At 28.5% G+C, this 15,929-nt stretch overlaps 1 protein-coding gene across 4 annotated transcripts in view; it reads right to left on the bottom strand.

The window, feature by feature from the left end:
- The window catches only part of LOC123259947 (FH1/FH2 domain-containing protein 3), a 162,849-nt gene extending 153,177 nt beyond the window's left edge, over positions 1 to 9,672 (bottom strand). For all 4 annotated transcript variants that reach the window (XM_044720785.1, XM_044720784.1, XR_006508350.1 and 1 more), the window contains exon 1: positions 9,627 to 9,672. In XM_044720785.1, coding sequence (XP_044576720.1) covers positions 9,627 to 9,644 — 18 coding nt within the window. In that variant the 5' untranslated portion in view covers positions 9,645 to 9,672. The remainder of the gene's footprint in view (positions 1 to 9,626) is intronic.
- Positions 9,673 to 15,929: the final 6,257 nt, after the last annotated feature.

Below are 15,929 nucleotides of genomic sequence, written 5' to 3'. Positions count from 1 at the left end.
ATGCATTTGATAGTTGATCTGCGTGCGAGAGAATACACAACTGTTTACATGATAAAAGCAAGCATTATACTGTTTCAACAATTTTCATCGGTACACTAGCCAAGAGTTATTTTATATAGTTTGGACTCTGGTACCGAGCCAAACTTTTTTTTTTTTTGTTTATTTATCTGTTTTTTATATCAATACACCAGTATTACGTACTAAGATAAACACTATCCAATAATATAAATATCAATATAAATATCAAATTCGATGGAAATTATATTCATTTACTCGATTTTACTTTTTAATATTTCGTTATTTTTTTTTTTTTTTTCAATTTATTCAACTCCAACATTGCCAAAAAATACGATGATATAAATTTGTTGTTTTCATTAGCAATGTGAATATACAATCTTATTTTAGAAAATTAAAAATTTAGTTTAGAATTTTGATAAGTTATGTTCAGCTAAATACTGACGTTGAAATTTACATCCCTAATTCAGGAAACTTTTAAGATCAATTACAAAATACTGTAAAAATTTTGTATTGTGAAATTTTGAACTCTTCCAATTACAAAGTACAACTTTTGAAAATTTTCGGACTAAAAAATCTATTAGTTTAAAAATGTATTAAAGCGATTCAATAGTTTGATTTAAAATCGAAGTGAAATCAATAATTTTTTTACTTTTTAAAAATTATTGATTATTAAAGTGAGAAGTTAAAAATTGACTAGACTGATATTAATCTCTAATAAATTTTTTATGAAAAACGACAGTCAATTTTAAGACGTTATTCTTTAAAATGAATTTTAAAGACAAATTTTTACGGATAATATATACAATAAATCATCATAAGCATCTCTGTAAATTTCCATGTATAAGACTTGGACATTGGACACCAGTATATTAAAATACATTTAATTTTTACGGTAGGCAATAACGTGACATAAAACCCCCATAAAATAATTCAATTTTTACGAGCGAGTGTGGTATAATTCTCTCCCGAACAAGTAAACGAGTAAAAGTACGTGGAAAGACGATAAATTTCTTCGGTCTAAAGTCGGATACTCCTTTAATTAACTCGTCTAGTAAATAATTACTTATTGGCACCGATGATAAAAGCCTCCTGCTCCTCATCCTCAGCTACGAAACAAAATGATTATCAACTCGACTCGTACCCCATCCCACAAAGGCTGATCACACTAAGCCCATTCTGTAAAATCCTTATCTTTGTTTGAGTTTCGAGACGGTTATTTTACAAGTTGTCAAAGTGAGAATGGAAAATCACGAGTGTTTCGACGGCTAAGCATTGTAATTGGAAAACTTCCGACACTTTGCACTACTAAGTCTACTGAGCTCTATCCGGTCTCTTTCTTATTCTTTGCTCTTTTCAAGTAAACCTTATATCCTTTCCGCGCAAAAAAAAAAAAAAAAAAAAAAAAAAACGAGATTAAAATCAAAAGATAAAATAACGAGAAAAAGCTCCTATTCTTACTTTTTTTCTGAGAAAACTCCCTGACAATACAAAATAAAACATGATACTAAAACTTTTGTCTTCTTAAAACAAAAAAAAAATCAAATAGACTTCAATTAATTTTTGTGTTTATTTGAAATAATCTACGCAAGGTCCATAATAACAAAGTTTTAATAATTTATGTTAAAATTCTATTTTGTTTGCATTCAATAAAAAAATTTGTAATTTATTATAAATAACTCTGACTTTTAATTTGCCACTATAAAAATTTAATATTTTGAAATAAAAACAAAAGTAAAATTTTTCAAAGTTTTTTTCAAATAACTTTCAAATTCTTAGATCAACTTCAAATTGTAATAAATCAAATTCAAATTATTTTAAAGATTTTTTTAGCCGGATCAAAACAAAAAAAAAACAGTAAGAATAGTGAGAAAATTTTCAATCAGTCGCCATTTTTTTAAAAATTAAAATTTTCAAAATTCCGTACGTGCGACGATAACTACATCCTTACTGATTAAAAAGCAATTTGGGTTTTTATTTTCAGATGATCCATTTTTGAGTTATCAAACCGACCATGGAGGAGAAAATTGTTTCTAGTGCTCTATAAGATTGTTAATAACTTTGTAATAATTAAATATTTTTTAATAAAAATTAATAAAATAAAAAAATTCGATCCCCAAATTCCTTTATTTTCCTTGTCAAAAAAATTCCCAAAAATCACCTCTATTTTTCGATCGCCACAGTGGTGTTCCCCCTTAAAGGATATCGCAACACGGAAAAAAGAAAACTCGAAAAATTATATTATATAATGCAACGTGGCGCTTCGTGATGAAAACTGGAAAAATTACAATTTCAAATGTAATTATTACAGATTTTATAAGAATTACATTGTAGAATGTAATATTTACATTGAAAGCTCTGAATATTAAATTAAAAAATTGAATTTAGAAAAATGTTATTTCAAACTGTAATTTTTCTATAGTTTTGATTACGACGGGGCCGATTTTACATTTTATACTGTAATTTTTCGAGTTTTCTTTTTTCCGTGAATATCAAAAATAAAAAAAAAATATTCTACACTGATAGAAGGGTTTGTTTGTATTTAATAAATCAATTTATTAAAATCTTTTTCAGATATTTTTTTGGGTGGAAAAAATATTTTTTTACTATTAACAATATTCGTTAGTATTAACTAAATCTATTTTTTATGAGAACAAAATTTTTGTAACTATTAAGAAGCTTTAATGTATTGAAAAAAGTATTTATCTCCACCAAATAAGATTTGTTAATAGTTAACAAATATTTTGTTGGTGTTCGGTGTTGGTAGATGGCTGTACTTAACGCGTAGTTGTAAATATTTTATTTACTCTAGCGAAAAAATTGCAACTTGATTCATGCGAAAAATTTATCAAAGCAGGATTTTAACAGTTGTAAAGTTTGGTCAAATTGTAAAATATACTAATCTTGAAAAGTTATCAATTAATTTTAAAAATTTTTGGCGTTTGAATCTATAAAAATTAACAAAAATATATAAACCATCGTACGCCTTCCACGTTTGTAATGATTCTGAGAATAATCCTGTATTCGGTTTTATTACTATCTATAAAAGTTATCAAATAATATTACCAAAAACAAACGATCCAGAAAATTTGGTACTTATAACTTTCGATAAATATTTTAAACCATTAAAAATTCATGTGACATCAGATAGTTATTATGTAATATCTCAAAGGAGTTTGATTTGACTCGTATATAAGTACCAACTTATCGATTATTATACAGTAGTTACTTTGATTTTAAATGTATGGTTGCAATAAAAAATTAATTGTAAACTTCTCTAATACTTCTCTTGTAAACTTCTAATTGTAATTTCTCTTTTTTTATTTGTATCCTTTAATTTCATTTTTCATTCACTTCATTAAATATCTAATTCTCTGTAATTTTTACAATTAAAATAAAACATTGAAACACGTTTTTGAGAAATTTTTAAATATTGATATTCCAGTGGGTAAATACTAATAAATGATTTATTAAATATTAATAAATCATTTTATAGATGTTAGTAAATCATTTTTTATATGTTAATAAATCGTTTATTAAATAGTAATAAATATTTGGTTAGCACAAAAAACTAGCTGCTAATAAATGATTTATTAACTGTTAATAAATATTTTTAAGGACCTATCCTCTAATAAATCTATTTATTAAATATAAACAAATCTTTTTAAATACAAAAATATCCTTCTATCAGTGTACAACAATTTTCCGATTTTTAAGCTCGAAAAATTTCAGGGACATCCTGAAAGGTCAATCGCATTTCAGATTTAAAACTAAAACCTCCCCATCATCTCAGCAAAAACCAAAGAATTTTCATCATCTCCTCAATAATCTCCAGTCTATCAGGATTGATAGCCTGCAAATCGATTTATCCTCAAAGCAGCCAGCCTCAAAGAATACACCGTATATATTTATCCCCCACAGAATCTCCAAGACGATGAAATAGAAGGTAGCTGGTTGAATCCTGCCCAAGAGAAATGTAAATAACTGGAGAAGCGTTTCGTAGAGCAGAAGAAGATGTGAGGTGGTTGGTGGTTGGTTCTACCAGAGCTCTACACTCGGAGAGTACGGGGATGCCAATTGAAGGGGATATGACACGAAGCTACCATAATATAACCAGAGACACAAGACACGGGTAGGGTATCTCTCCAGCATGTACAACCACGTGTCTACTAGCATCCTCATACCTAACCAGTCGACCTCTGTGCTTGTGTCTAGGGAAAGGATGTTTAGTTGTGTGGACGTCGGGCGTTTCTTTTGATTGACTTTAACCCCAAAGGGTCGGGTTCACCACAGAGCTACTATACGTCTACATCTATATCTATATCTATAAGTATACTGATAGCTACTACCCGACACCTTAATCCACCGACACCTCCCTCACGTGCAAGAGTAGATCCACGTCTATGTATACGGAACATTGCATTCATATTTAATGCATCGACGCTCGTACAAGAGACTACATAATACCGTACTACACACTACATACTACATACTACCTTCCGATTCCCTTTTCTCTCTTACTATGTTGTGTATATATATTACATTACGTTACATTCCATGTCTTACTACTCCATTTCGTCGTTCCTCCTCCGTTTCGCCATCTCGCAGCTTTCGTTCTCGTTTTCTTTCGTGAAGATAACTTTTTTTTTTTTATCTTCTTCCACTGATCGTGTTTTTAAAAGACTAAATAAAAATACGCCGGATAACTTCGTATCGCAAGTAAAGTGTGTGCTTTTTTAAAGCAAAGCTTGTTATCTTTTTTATTAAAATTTTTTTGTTATAAGTTTTAAACACGTCTCATATTTATAAACATTTTTATTCGGTAAAAAATGCAAGTTAATAAGATGGAAATTTTTGTTAATTTGGTAAAAGCATTGTGAAAAAGTTTAGAAGAAAATTTAGTGCTTCATAAATATGGAGGAGAAATAGTTGAAAATTTTAGGAAATTTTGGAGGAACATTGAAAAATAAATAATAATCCATTGGAATATTAAAATTGAGATAATCATAATTTATAATAAAAGCTTTGAAGAGAGTTTCTAGGTTCAAGAAGAGCTGAAAGGAAAGCTACTTTATCAAATTTTCGAAGGTCTGTTTCGCCTTGATATTCGCGTGATTTAGATAAATCGTTTCTGATATATACTTTCTGAAACGACAACACATATAAAGAATTATAATAAATATAAATGATCTATTAGTCACAGGTAATGACAGCGTCTACCTTTAAGGTAGTACTATCGATATACAGAAAAAAAAATGTTCTTGAATCAAGTATATAATTTTGAAGAACTTAATCTTCTTGATTTGAGTAGAAAAATTCTTTAACTAGGGTAAAAGACCCCATTACTGACACTTTCTTTGATTTTAGTACTTATTCAATTAATGAAATCATTAACTTCAATAATGAGTATGTTATTTCTAATCTTTAAGACCTTTAGATCAAAAAAATTTTTAATTTTTATTCCAAGTAGAACATTTTTTCATTGAAAGAAAAAATGCCACTAATAGGGTTTAAAGGTGCCACTAATGGGGTCTTTTTTTTACCTTAATAAGTTTTTCTTGATTTAAGGAAATTTTACTTGATTCAAGAATTTTTTATCTCGATTCAAAAAATTACCCCCTTCAAAATTATTTTCTTGGTTCAAGAATTTTTCTCTCGAATCAAATTAATTTTTTTTTTAGTGTACTGTAATTTAAAAATTTTTCAATGAACTCAATCAATTGATGACACACTGAAAAAAAAAATTAACTTGATTCGAGAGAAAAATTCTTGAACCAAGAAAATAATTTTAAAGAGAGTAATTGTCTTGAATCAAAACGAAAAATTCTTAAGTCAAGTAAAATTTCCTTAAATCAATAAAAAATTTATTAGTTCAAAAGATGTTTTACTCAAATCAAGAAGATTAAGTTCTTCAAAATTATATACTTGATTCAAGAACATTTTTTTTCTGTACACTTTTTACACTTAAAAATTGAAGTATCTTTAAAAAGTTATTAATTTATCCTTATTATTCTTGAAACGCTTTGCGACCGGAAAAAAATAAATAATTCTAAAACTAAAAGCTTTCCATTACCATCATCAATTAAACATCCGCACGAACATTTAACTCATTTCCTCGAATAAAAAAAAAGATCATAACTATATATAGACAAGCAATCGGTATTACCATTTGACCTAGATACCCCCAAAGCAACACCAGAGGGAAGCCACTGCATATGTAAACGACGAAATTCAACACTGGCATAAATCAGAAAAAGCTCACACTTGTTCCGTCTCAAAAATCATGACCTATAACCTTTTACATAATAAGAAGTTTATATCTAAATCTACCTCAAATTGCATATTTCAAGTCTCTGTACATAAAATAGTACAGAACCAGATTTAAGACAAATCTTGAGTTTAGTATATTTTGTACCCATTAATATAACTTTCTGACCGACACTATGAAGAACTTAGTTGCATGTAGATTGAACAATAGGTTTGTTATTTACAATTAGCCGAAAAGTTAACCGACGCGACAAGTAGTCGCGACTTTTGGTACAAGCCCAGCAAGTCCGTCTATTTCGACTTGGTACCTCAACACATGCAATGTTATTTTACTTTCTATAATAAATTTTATTAAAGTGACATCTATACGATACATATAATTACATCTTTATCCGATGTATTTATTATTTAACTTCTGGTATTGGCTCATTTGCTTGAAAATAGGCAGAGAGTACAGGCAAAATACTTAATCTTCCGTTTACATTTATATACACTTTTTAACATTTAAATATATTACGATCGTGTCGCTGTCGGGGTGAATCTTAGCCCTCGGTTGAGATATTTCGGTATAGACGATGGGAATCGTCGAAAGAATGTTTGCTGGGTAAATACGGTTAATAACCCGGCGAAATGCTTCGCTTCGTTAACTTTTTTATTTTTTCTCTCGGCTCTTAGTTTTTGTTTTTATTCAACACCCGTCAACGTAACGGCTGCCGTTCACGGTACGCGGATTGATAAACACACCAAAATAAATAGACTTGATAAGCATTTTTATGTCCCTCCAAAAATAAAATTTCGTCAAACTGTATTTTGACAAGCGGCGGTAAAAACATTATAATATTTTTCCATTTTTTTCCGATTAATTACACAGAAAGAAAAATTTCTTCACTGGAGAACAAAATTCTTGGCTCAAGAAAATTTTCGGGTGCCTGAAAAAAGACCGAAGTTGTGTTGGCCAAAGTAAAAATTTTTCTTGAAATTCTGTTCTTGGTGGAAGTTATTTTTTCTTGATTCAAATTATCATGAATACTTGATACAATTAATTTTTATATTTGATCAAGATTTTTAGATCCATTAGGAAAGCAGCGCCACCTACTTGAGCTGAGAAAAAAATTTTTTCATTCTGAGAAAATTTTTCTCTTGAATATTTGATATCTATTTTATATTATTTACCGTGCAATTATACATATTGAATGAAAAAAAATGATTCAATATTATTTGATCTTCCTATTTGACATGTTAATCAATAAAAATATTAATGAGAATTTACTTCTATCGAGATATTTAATTTTTTGGAGCAAGAGAGAAATTTTCTCAAGACCAGAAAATTTACTTCTATCAAGAACTAAATTTTTTGGAGCAAGAGGCTGAATTTTCTCAAAACAAGAAGATTTTCTTGTCAAAAAAAAATTTTTTCGCTCAAGAAAATAATTAAGAAGAAAAATATTTTCTTGGCTCAAGTGAACCTTTTTTTCTGTGTAGAATTTAAATTTTTCATTTATCTGCAGAGCAATTCAATTGAAGTGAATAATAAGTTTGTTGTGTATCGTGTAGAGAATTTATTTTTGCTCGGTCTAGTCAATTTTTCTAAGTATAGAAGCTAATTAAGTACTCTCAAGAAAAAGTACCCTGTCATCGCAGATAAAAATAACGAAAAATTATTTTTAATTAAAGTTTTAAATATGTCTTGCAAATTTTTTTCAATTGCAGGTGAATGACATTTTAAATTATTATTACTAAAATTGTTTTACTGAAAACTTTTGATTTCACTGTCAATTCAAGTCAATGCATTTCCGACTAGAGCAGTGAAAATTAATTCCACTGTGACGTTTTGTCAAGATACGCTGGGTCGTATCTCGACAAATATAAAAAACACGAATCGATAAATCCAAATATAAAATTTTGAATATTCATGAAGTGTACTTTATGTTATATTGACAACTCTAACAGCGGATATTAATGGCTATGTCGATAGTAAAATATTGATAAATTACAGCTCAACTCGAACTGATACTCATTAATATAGTTCTATTTATTAAACAGCGACGGCTTGTCTTTCTTTAGGTATCAAGATTTATCTAGACATATCCATTAGTTATAAAGTTTTTCGAGTTTTTCGAGACTGAACTAAATTGTATTTAGGAAGATGGTCATTATCATTATCAATATTATTATCACTCGATAATGGATATTTCTATTAAATTCGGTATGTCGCGGTCATAATGTTAGTTTGAGTAAGTACAATTTATTTTTGGAACGCTTATACCTTACATTTATCATTTAAACTCTTCAATTTTTAATAAACTCATAAAATTATTGAAAGTTATGAAGATAAATTTACACAATATGAAAACAATTATATTTATAATAAAAAATAATAATTCTAACAAAGTTTTCGTTGATCAGTATGCAAAATTTTTTAAAAAACTTTTTTGCAGCAATTACATCAATAGCATTATTCAAAATTTCAGACAATTAACAGTTTAATAATACAATTAAATCTCTTCAAAATTTATTTTGGTTCCAATTATTAATACTCGAATTCGATTTTCTGTAAATTATTATTGCTAATTTATTTTTTTACTTAATAGTCTTGGTAAAAAAAAAAAAAAAAAAAAAAAACCAACAATAAAATTTACTTTACGATATACTTAGTTCTAAAAAAAAAGGAACAAATTTAATTTAAAAAAATGAAATTAATATCAATAAGCCATACTATGAAAAGAAATTATTAATTTAAAAAATACACTTCATCTCAAATGAGTAAGTCGATTTCATATTATTATTATAACTCAAATCTTATACCTAACCATTGAACTCCAAAGCTACAATCGATCCTTAAACATAACTTTCAAAATAATAAGCTAACTAAATATCGACATAATCCGCAAAGGGGGCTTACAGTTTCCAGTTGATGGCTTATATCTTCAAAGCTCGTTCACATACGTGTAATTACATCGATTTCTTCACGGAAAATGATTAAAAAGGATCAATTAGCTTGGTAAAGGAAGATTATATCGCGCTTTGCTTTCCAATACCGATCTACCTGCGGATTATTTGTAATCAACAGAATTAATAGTCAGGAATCGTAATAGCCGGAATAATCACTCCTAGATGTTCGGTGTCTTTAGTCAATAAAGTAACTCACTAATGCAATGAAATTAAAACAAATTGATTCTTTTATTGGCATGGGTCTGTTCCGAGTCTTAATTCACTGAAGAATAATTCATTAAATTAACGTCAGTCGTTCTCAGGTAGAAGATGTTCAAGATTTGAATTTTAATTTACTGGAATTATTAACTAAATTCAATTTAATTTCAATCAATATAAAAATTAGTACTTACATAATTTCTGAAGGACATTTTTATTTAAATAAATACAAAACTTCACTGTAACTTATAATTTTCACTTGATAATTAATTTATAGAAGTTGTACCCATAACTTATTATTAAATTAAACAAAATAATTTTCGTTTGAACACCAGTGGATTTTTGAACACTTAGATTTAAACTGAAGTATAAATCTTCGATATATCGACAATAATGTTCGAATTGGAAGACATTTTGACGATATACTTGTAACCGCGTTATGTTGGAGCGTCGCGGCGTTTAGATTTAACGGAACAGAAGCTCCGAGACCCTGAAGAACCCGGTATCTGCAGCAACGGCAGCTGACTAATACACACGTCTTTCTCCGACTTATTCTCGCGTTTGGTCGGTGTCTTTCTTTAAAGCATTCATTCTATAATAATATCACCTCACTTACACTTTAATCACATACGCACCCAGTATGTACGTGTAGACGTTATGCGATACACAAAAACACTTTTATAAATGTAAATATATACATATATATATAACTAAACAGTGAACACCGAACACCGGCAGCTTTCGAGCCCTATTTTAAGAATAGCTTTAATATCTTTCTTTCTTCCTCTTTCTCCTTCTACGCACTGCTAATTTCTATGCTCTTTCACTTTCGTTTTAATTTAAACTATTTCTAAACAGCCATTAATTTATTTAAGCCATAACAACAATAAATTTTTGTAAATATTTTAATCTCCATTAAAGAGACCTAAGAATGCTCTCAGTTCATTATAATTTATTCACTCGCTTTTTGGATTACTATTAACACCCAGTAAGTACTCTAGTTAATTTATTTTATAAAAATAGAAAGTTATAATCAAGAAGAATTTTACAGAATGAAAATTTACAAAATTTTTTAAATAGTTTACACTACTGGACTTATAATCTTTCAATTCCACTGAGTTTTTGGGCTTGCAGACAGAAAAGAAGAAATATTTGTACTAAATATGGGGTGCCCTGAAAATTTTGTAAAAAAAAATATTTAAAAGCTTCTAAAATATCCAAAAAAATATATTTTAACTTTATTTTGTGCTTTTAAAGAAAAGAAAACATAGCTCTCGTTATTTTTAAAAAATTCAAATAAAAATTTTTTTTTCTAAAATGATACTAACATGATTGAATATTTTTCATGTCATTGTACTAAATTGAAAATTTTTGAAAAAATATTGCTTGAAATCAGCCATGTTATAGATACTACAAAAGTGTGAAAAAAAAATACAAATTTTCAAAAAAAAAATTTTTTCACAAGATTACTGTTATCATATTACACTGATAGAAGGATTTGTTTATAGTTAAAAATATTTGTTAATATTTAACAAATCATTTATTAGAGACCACTTTTTAGTCCTTAACAAATATTTCTTAGTATTTAACAAGATTTATTAATAATGAGGAGGTTATAATTGAGGATGGTTTTACTTGTATCACTGTAGAGTGTTTTACAAGGAAGGGTGGGGAATTATTGTCTCTCCACTTTTTTCTCCGCAATATAATCTCTCAACCCCGTCATTATAACTCTCAACCACTTTTTCGTCCCCACCCCCCTGCATGTCGGGATTTTTTCTTTCATGCCCGACACACATGTGCTGCGACTGTGGCCGACTTACGCGTTATAATCAGTACCTGCATTTGCATTACGGTCTTAAATAGTATGGAGGTACTTCTATAATGACATTTTACCTCCATAACTATATGGGAAAACGACAGAAAACCCGACCGGTACAGAGGCTGGCAATGAAACGCACATATTCTTAGTTTATAATCATTGAAAAATATTGGTGCGCGCCAGAATCGAACCCTGGTCCCACTCTTTCGAAATGCAGGTACCGAGCCGACTAAGCTATTGCCAACCTAAGATTTATTAATATTTAATAAATGAATATCAAATTTATTAAATACAAACAAATCATTTTAAATACTAAGAAATATTTGTTTAATACTAAAAAGTGGCCTCTAATAAATGATTTGTTAAATATTAACAAGTATTTTTAACTATAAACAAATCCCTCTATCATTATAATGAGATACTGTCATAATTTCAAAGAAACTTCAAAAAATATAATTTTGAATGAAAGTTCACTATCAGTTTGGTAAGTTCACCAAAAAAATGAAAAACCTTCAAATTTTTTGTAAATTCAACTTTGATCTCGGATAATTTTTGAAAGAGTGGATTTATCGACAAATCATAAATGCCCTTATTTTACAAAATATGCTACAGACTAACCAAGATGACGATCTATTAATGAATTACAAAATTCTAAAGCTTTAAAAAAAGTAATTTCCACACTATTCCTTTTTTTTACGATATTTTTTATGTAATGAAAAAACGGCCATACTAAAACATATTATGACATATTATATATTTATGTATTGCTACTTAGCCGTAAAGCTTATATATGACCAGGTCAAGCCATATCAGAAAATTAATAATTAGAAAAAAATATCTAGGGGACGGACGGGCAAGACGGAGAGGCGGGTAAAATGAATAATCGTTTTAAATCGCTGGTCGGTCGATAGAAACATTTTAGACAGCAATCTATCAATCTATTATGTAACTACACTTACCGTTATCGATAAAGCATTGGTTTTGCATACTTGTGGGAATTTTTTATAAATATTGAAATTTAGGAAAAAAAAATTTTAAATCGTAAGTATACAGTACTTAGTTTAATGTTGTTAAGGACGATGCAGATTTGATTTTTTTTTTCATATTCAGGACGCGGTTGATATTTTTGCGACGATTGTTTTGATTGAAATGTATTTTCCAATCAGTATTCGTTTTACGCGACCTGAGTATTCATTTTGCCCGCCCTGGTAGGGCAAAACGGATAATGTTGACTTTTTAATTTCAAAGAAGAATTTCTTTGTTATTATTTTTATTTTACTTTAATTATAAACTTCAATTACCCAACAAAATTATTAGCCAAAGTTAAGAATGGATATGATTGTAATATATATTTGTTATTTCATTTTCAAATTAACATATCCGTTTTGCCCGTCCTTCCTCTAATTTCTCTGAAGAATTAATAAATTGTCGAAAGTATAATTTATTTTAAAAAATAATTATTTTTAACTTAAAAATGGTTAAGAAGAGCGTGATATAAAGAGAATTTGAATAATTGAAATGAAAAAACTAACGGTAAAATAGATCTCTAAGAGAAAACAGCAATGTCGACCGACAGTAGTAAAGCGGCGTATGTAGTCAGACAACCAATAATCAAGAAGGAGCAGAGTCCAAGCGAGCCGACACATATGATTAAGTGGTACATTAGTTTCAGGAGCTTTTCATCAGATAGCGCTCCAAGAGTTATACACGAAAAAAAGTATAAAAACTGGCAGTAATCTGTAACATGACTCATATTTTTATTTTATTTTTAACTGGTAAAACTCTAGATAAAAATAGAAGACAGTTGAATGGATTTATATTTATACCCTTACCCTTCTCTAGCTTCTAATAAAAACTTGTAATTTAATGGGGTTTTATTATTTTCATATGGAAATTTGACTAACTACGATTAAGCTCTAAGCGTAACCAACAATCAGGCGATGAGACTTTGATGAATAGACACGCGATCACTAAATCACGGAGAAATTATAGTGACGTTACGCTCAAGACGTCGGCTATTAAAGAGACATATTAATTACCGTCTTGATTGACTAAAAACGTCATACGAAAATTGTATTTTTTTAATTTGTAAAATTTATTTACAAAAATACTGACGGTGGAATGTAAAAAATAGAGTATTATTTATTAAAATAACAAAATATAAAAACAAATTTTGTTTTTTATATATTTATACTCAAAAGTTGAGTCACGATCTAAAATGGTTTTAAACAACCAAGTCTCGTGAACATAATATTACTTGGAACATAATAATAATGTCTTTACTCACACTCATATCATATATTATGCGAGTGAGCTGGTATTTCTATTTTGATTCTATCATACTACCGCATAATAAACACCAAGATTCGGCAATAATAACAACTATGACGGTGACAATAATACTCGTATAATAAATAACAATTATTAATCATAAAGTCATCATTAACCTGCCTTTACTCAAGATACTAAGCATTGGGTGTATAGACAAATATAAATAAAATGCAGTTGTTAATTCGTTAAAAGATCTAACGCAGAATATTATACCAACTGTTGCATGCCGATATTTTTATAGCCAGATATTTATAACCCGCTATTAATACAACTATGATTCAAGTTACGAGTTTCATTTTTGAAATTTATATTTTTTATTTTTAATTATTGATCTCACAAATAAAAAAATTAGGAAAACGGTTGACCCTGAAGGCCATCCCTGCAACTTCCCGCTTATTCCATACTTAGGCGCTTAAAATTGCACCAATGACGTTTTTGAGCTCTTCGAGCTCAAAAATACGATTTATGGGTTATTTTGAGCTCTCCAAGCTCAAAGAGATTGCTTTCCTATGCTTTTGGGCTCTTCGAGCTTAAAAGTCTGATAAGGATTTGATGACACTATTTTTTGAATTTTTAAACCACAATAACTTTTGAATTAATAAACCGATTTTCACGCGGTTGACAGCATTCGACGCAGTTTTTCAAGCCTCACAAAGAATCTCAAATTTTGAATTGATCGCGCTAGGAATTTTGGAGTTATTCTGAAAAAACACTTTTTTCGGTTGTCTTTCGTTCACGATATCTCTCGAACGAATCAACCGATTTTGACCGGACTGGTGGCGATCGACGTGGTTTTTTGAGGTTAAGAGCTGATTTGTTTTTGGAATTGAACCTTTAAGCCGTTTAAAAGTTATTCGAAAAAAACCACATTTGAAAAAAATTTTTTTTTCAGTTTTTTTAAGATTTCTCAAAATCTATTGATTTGAATCGGTCTAAATAGTTTTCAAAATCTAATTTTAGTCAAGCCCTTTCGAATGGCACCAACCGCGATGAAATCGGTCAAGCCGTTCAAAAGTTATAAGCGGTTCACATAGCTTCCTGTGACCTTCAAACGTCGAGATCTGATGAAAACTCGGTTTTTGCAAAACGGGGTGAAAACAATAACTTCCCGATTTTTGAAAATCTTTGATTTTCGTCGCGGGAAGTTAAAAAATTTTTTTATGACAGTCTTACAAATACATCAAACTTAAGAGTTATCTTTATTAAAAAGGAATCATCGATAGAGTTTAATTCCCACGGGCAAATAATTATACACGGAGAAAATTTTATAATAGAGTTTATTATCTAGTTTTGTTAAAATCTATTAACTAAATTCGATAGTAGTAAATATTATTTAAATAATTAAGTAAACCATCTGAATTGTAGAATTTACCATTCTGATGGTAATTACTACTATTATGATGGTAATCAGTAATAATAACTGTTATTATTTTAATTAGTTACTACTATTATCAAAATCGTAATTCCTAATATAACCTGATGGTTGCAGTTACCATCAGTAATAATAATAACTACTATCTAAGCTAGTAAAAAATATTTAAAAAATTAAGAATCTGCGTTACCATGGATGCATTTCTGAATAAACTAGAAGCAGCTATAGTGCACAAAAAATCAGGATTAAATTCGGATTTAAATTTTTATTTGTCTAAAACAAGTTTCAATGCCAAATTTTTCAAAAAAATTTTTAATTTCCACAAAAATCAAAATTTTCAATCAAATTCAAATTAAAATAAAAAATTTTGAAGGGATTTTAAAATATTTTAATATTTCAAGGAAAAAAATGTGCATTAGTTGAAATATGGATGTAAATAAAGGATTTAATTAAGTAAATTTATATTATTTTTTCTTTCAGAATTTTTACAATTTGAGATGGTTACAGTTACCATCTTCGATTGTAACAGTTAAAATTTATTATAATTACAATTATTATTTTCGATAGTAATCGTTACCATCATTAATAATAACCATTACAATTGTCAATGGTACCAGCTATTATTTTGTTACTAATTAATTTTATTACCATTTTAGATAGTAGGAGTTACTATTTTTGTATAGTAGATAGTATAATTAATTTTTCTCCGTGTACCAGTCCTTGAAATAAATAAGCTTTTGTTAATGCTAGACAGAAAAAAATTAATTTGAATCAAGAGAAAAATTCTTGAACCAAGAAAATAATTTTGAAAAATTTTATTGTTTTGAATCAAGACGAAAAATTCTTGAATCAAGTAAAATTAAACCAAGAAAAATTTCTTAGCTTAAGAATTTTTTTACTCAAAAAAAAGATAAAATTTTTTTCAATAATTTACTTAATTCAAGTAAATTTTTTTTTCTGTGTAGCAGAAAT

Source organism: Cotesia glomerata, linkage group LG2, assembly GCF_020080835.1.
Source record: "Cotesia glomerata isolate CgM1 linkage group LG2, MPM_Cglom_v2.3, whole genome shotgun sequence".
Classification (NCBI taxonomy): Eukaryota; Metazoa; Arthropoda; class Insecta; order Hymenoptera; family Braconidae; genus Cotesia; species Cotesia glomerata.
This window is presented reverse-complemented; position numbering and strand designations above follow the sequence as displayed.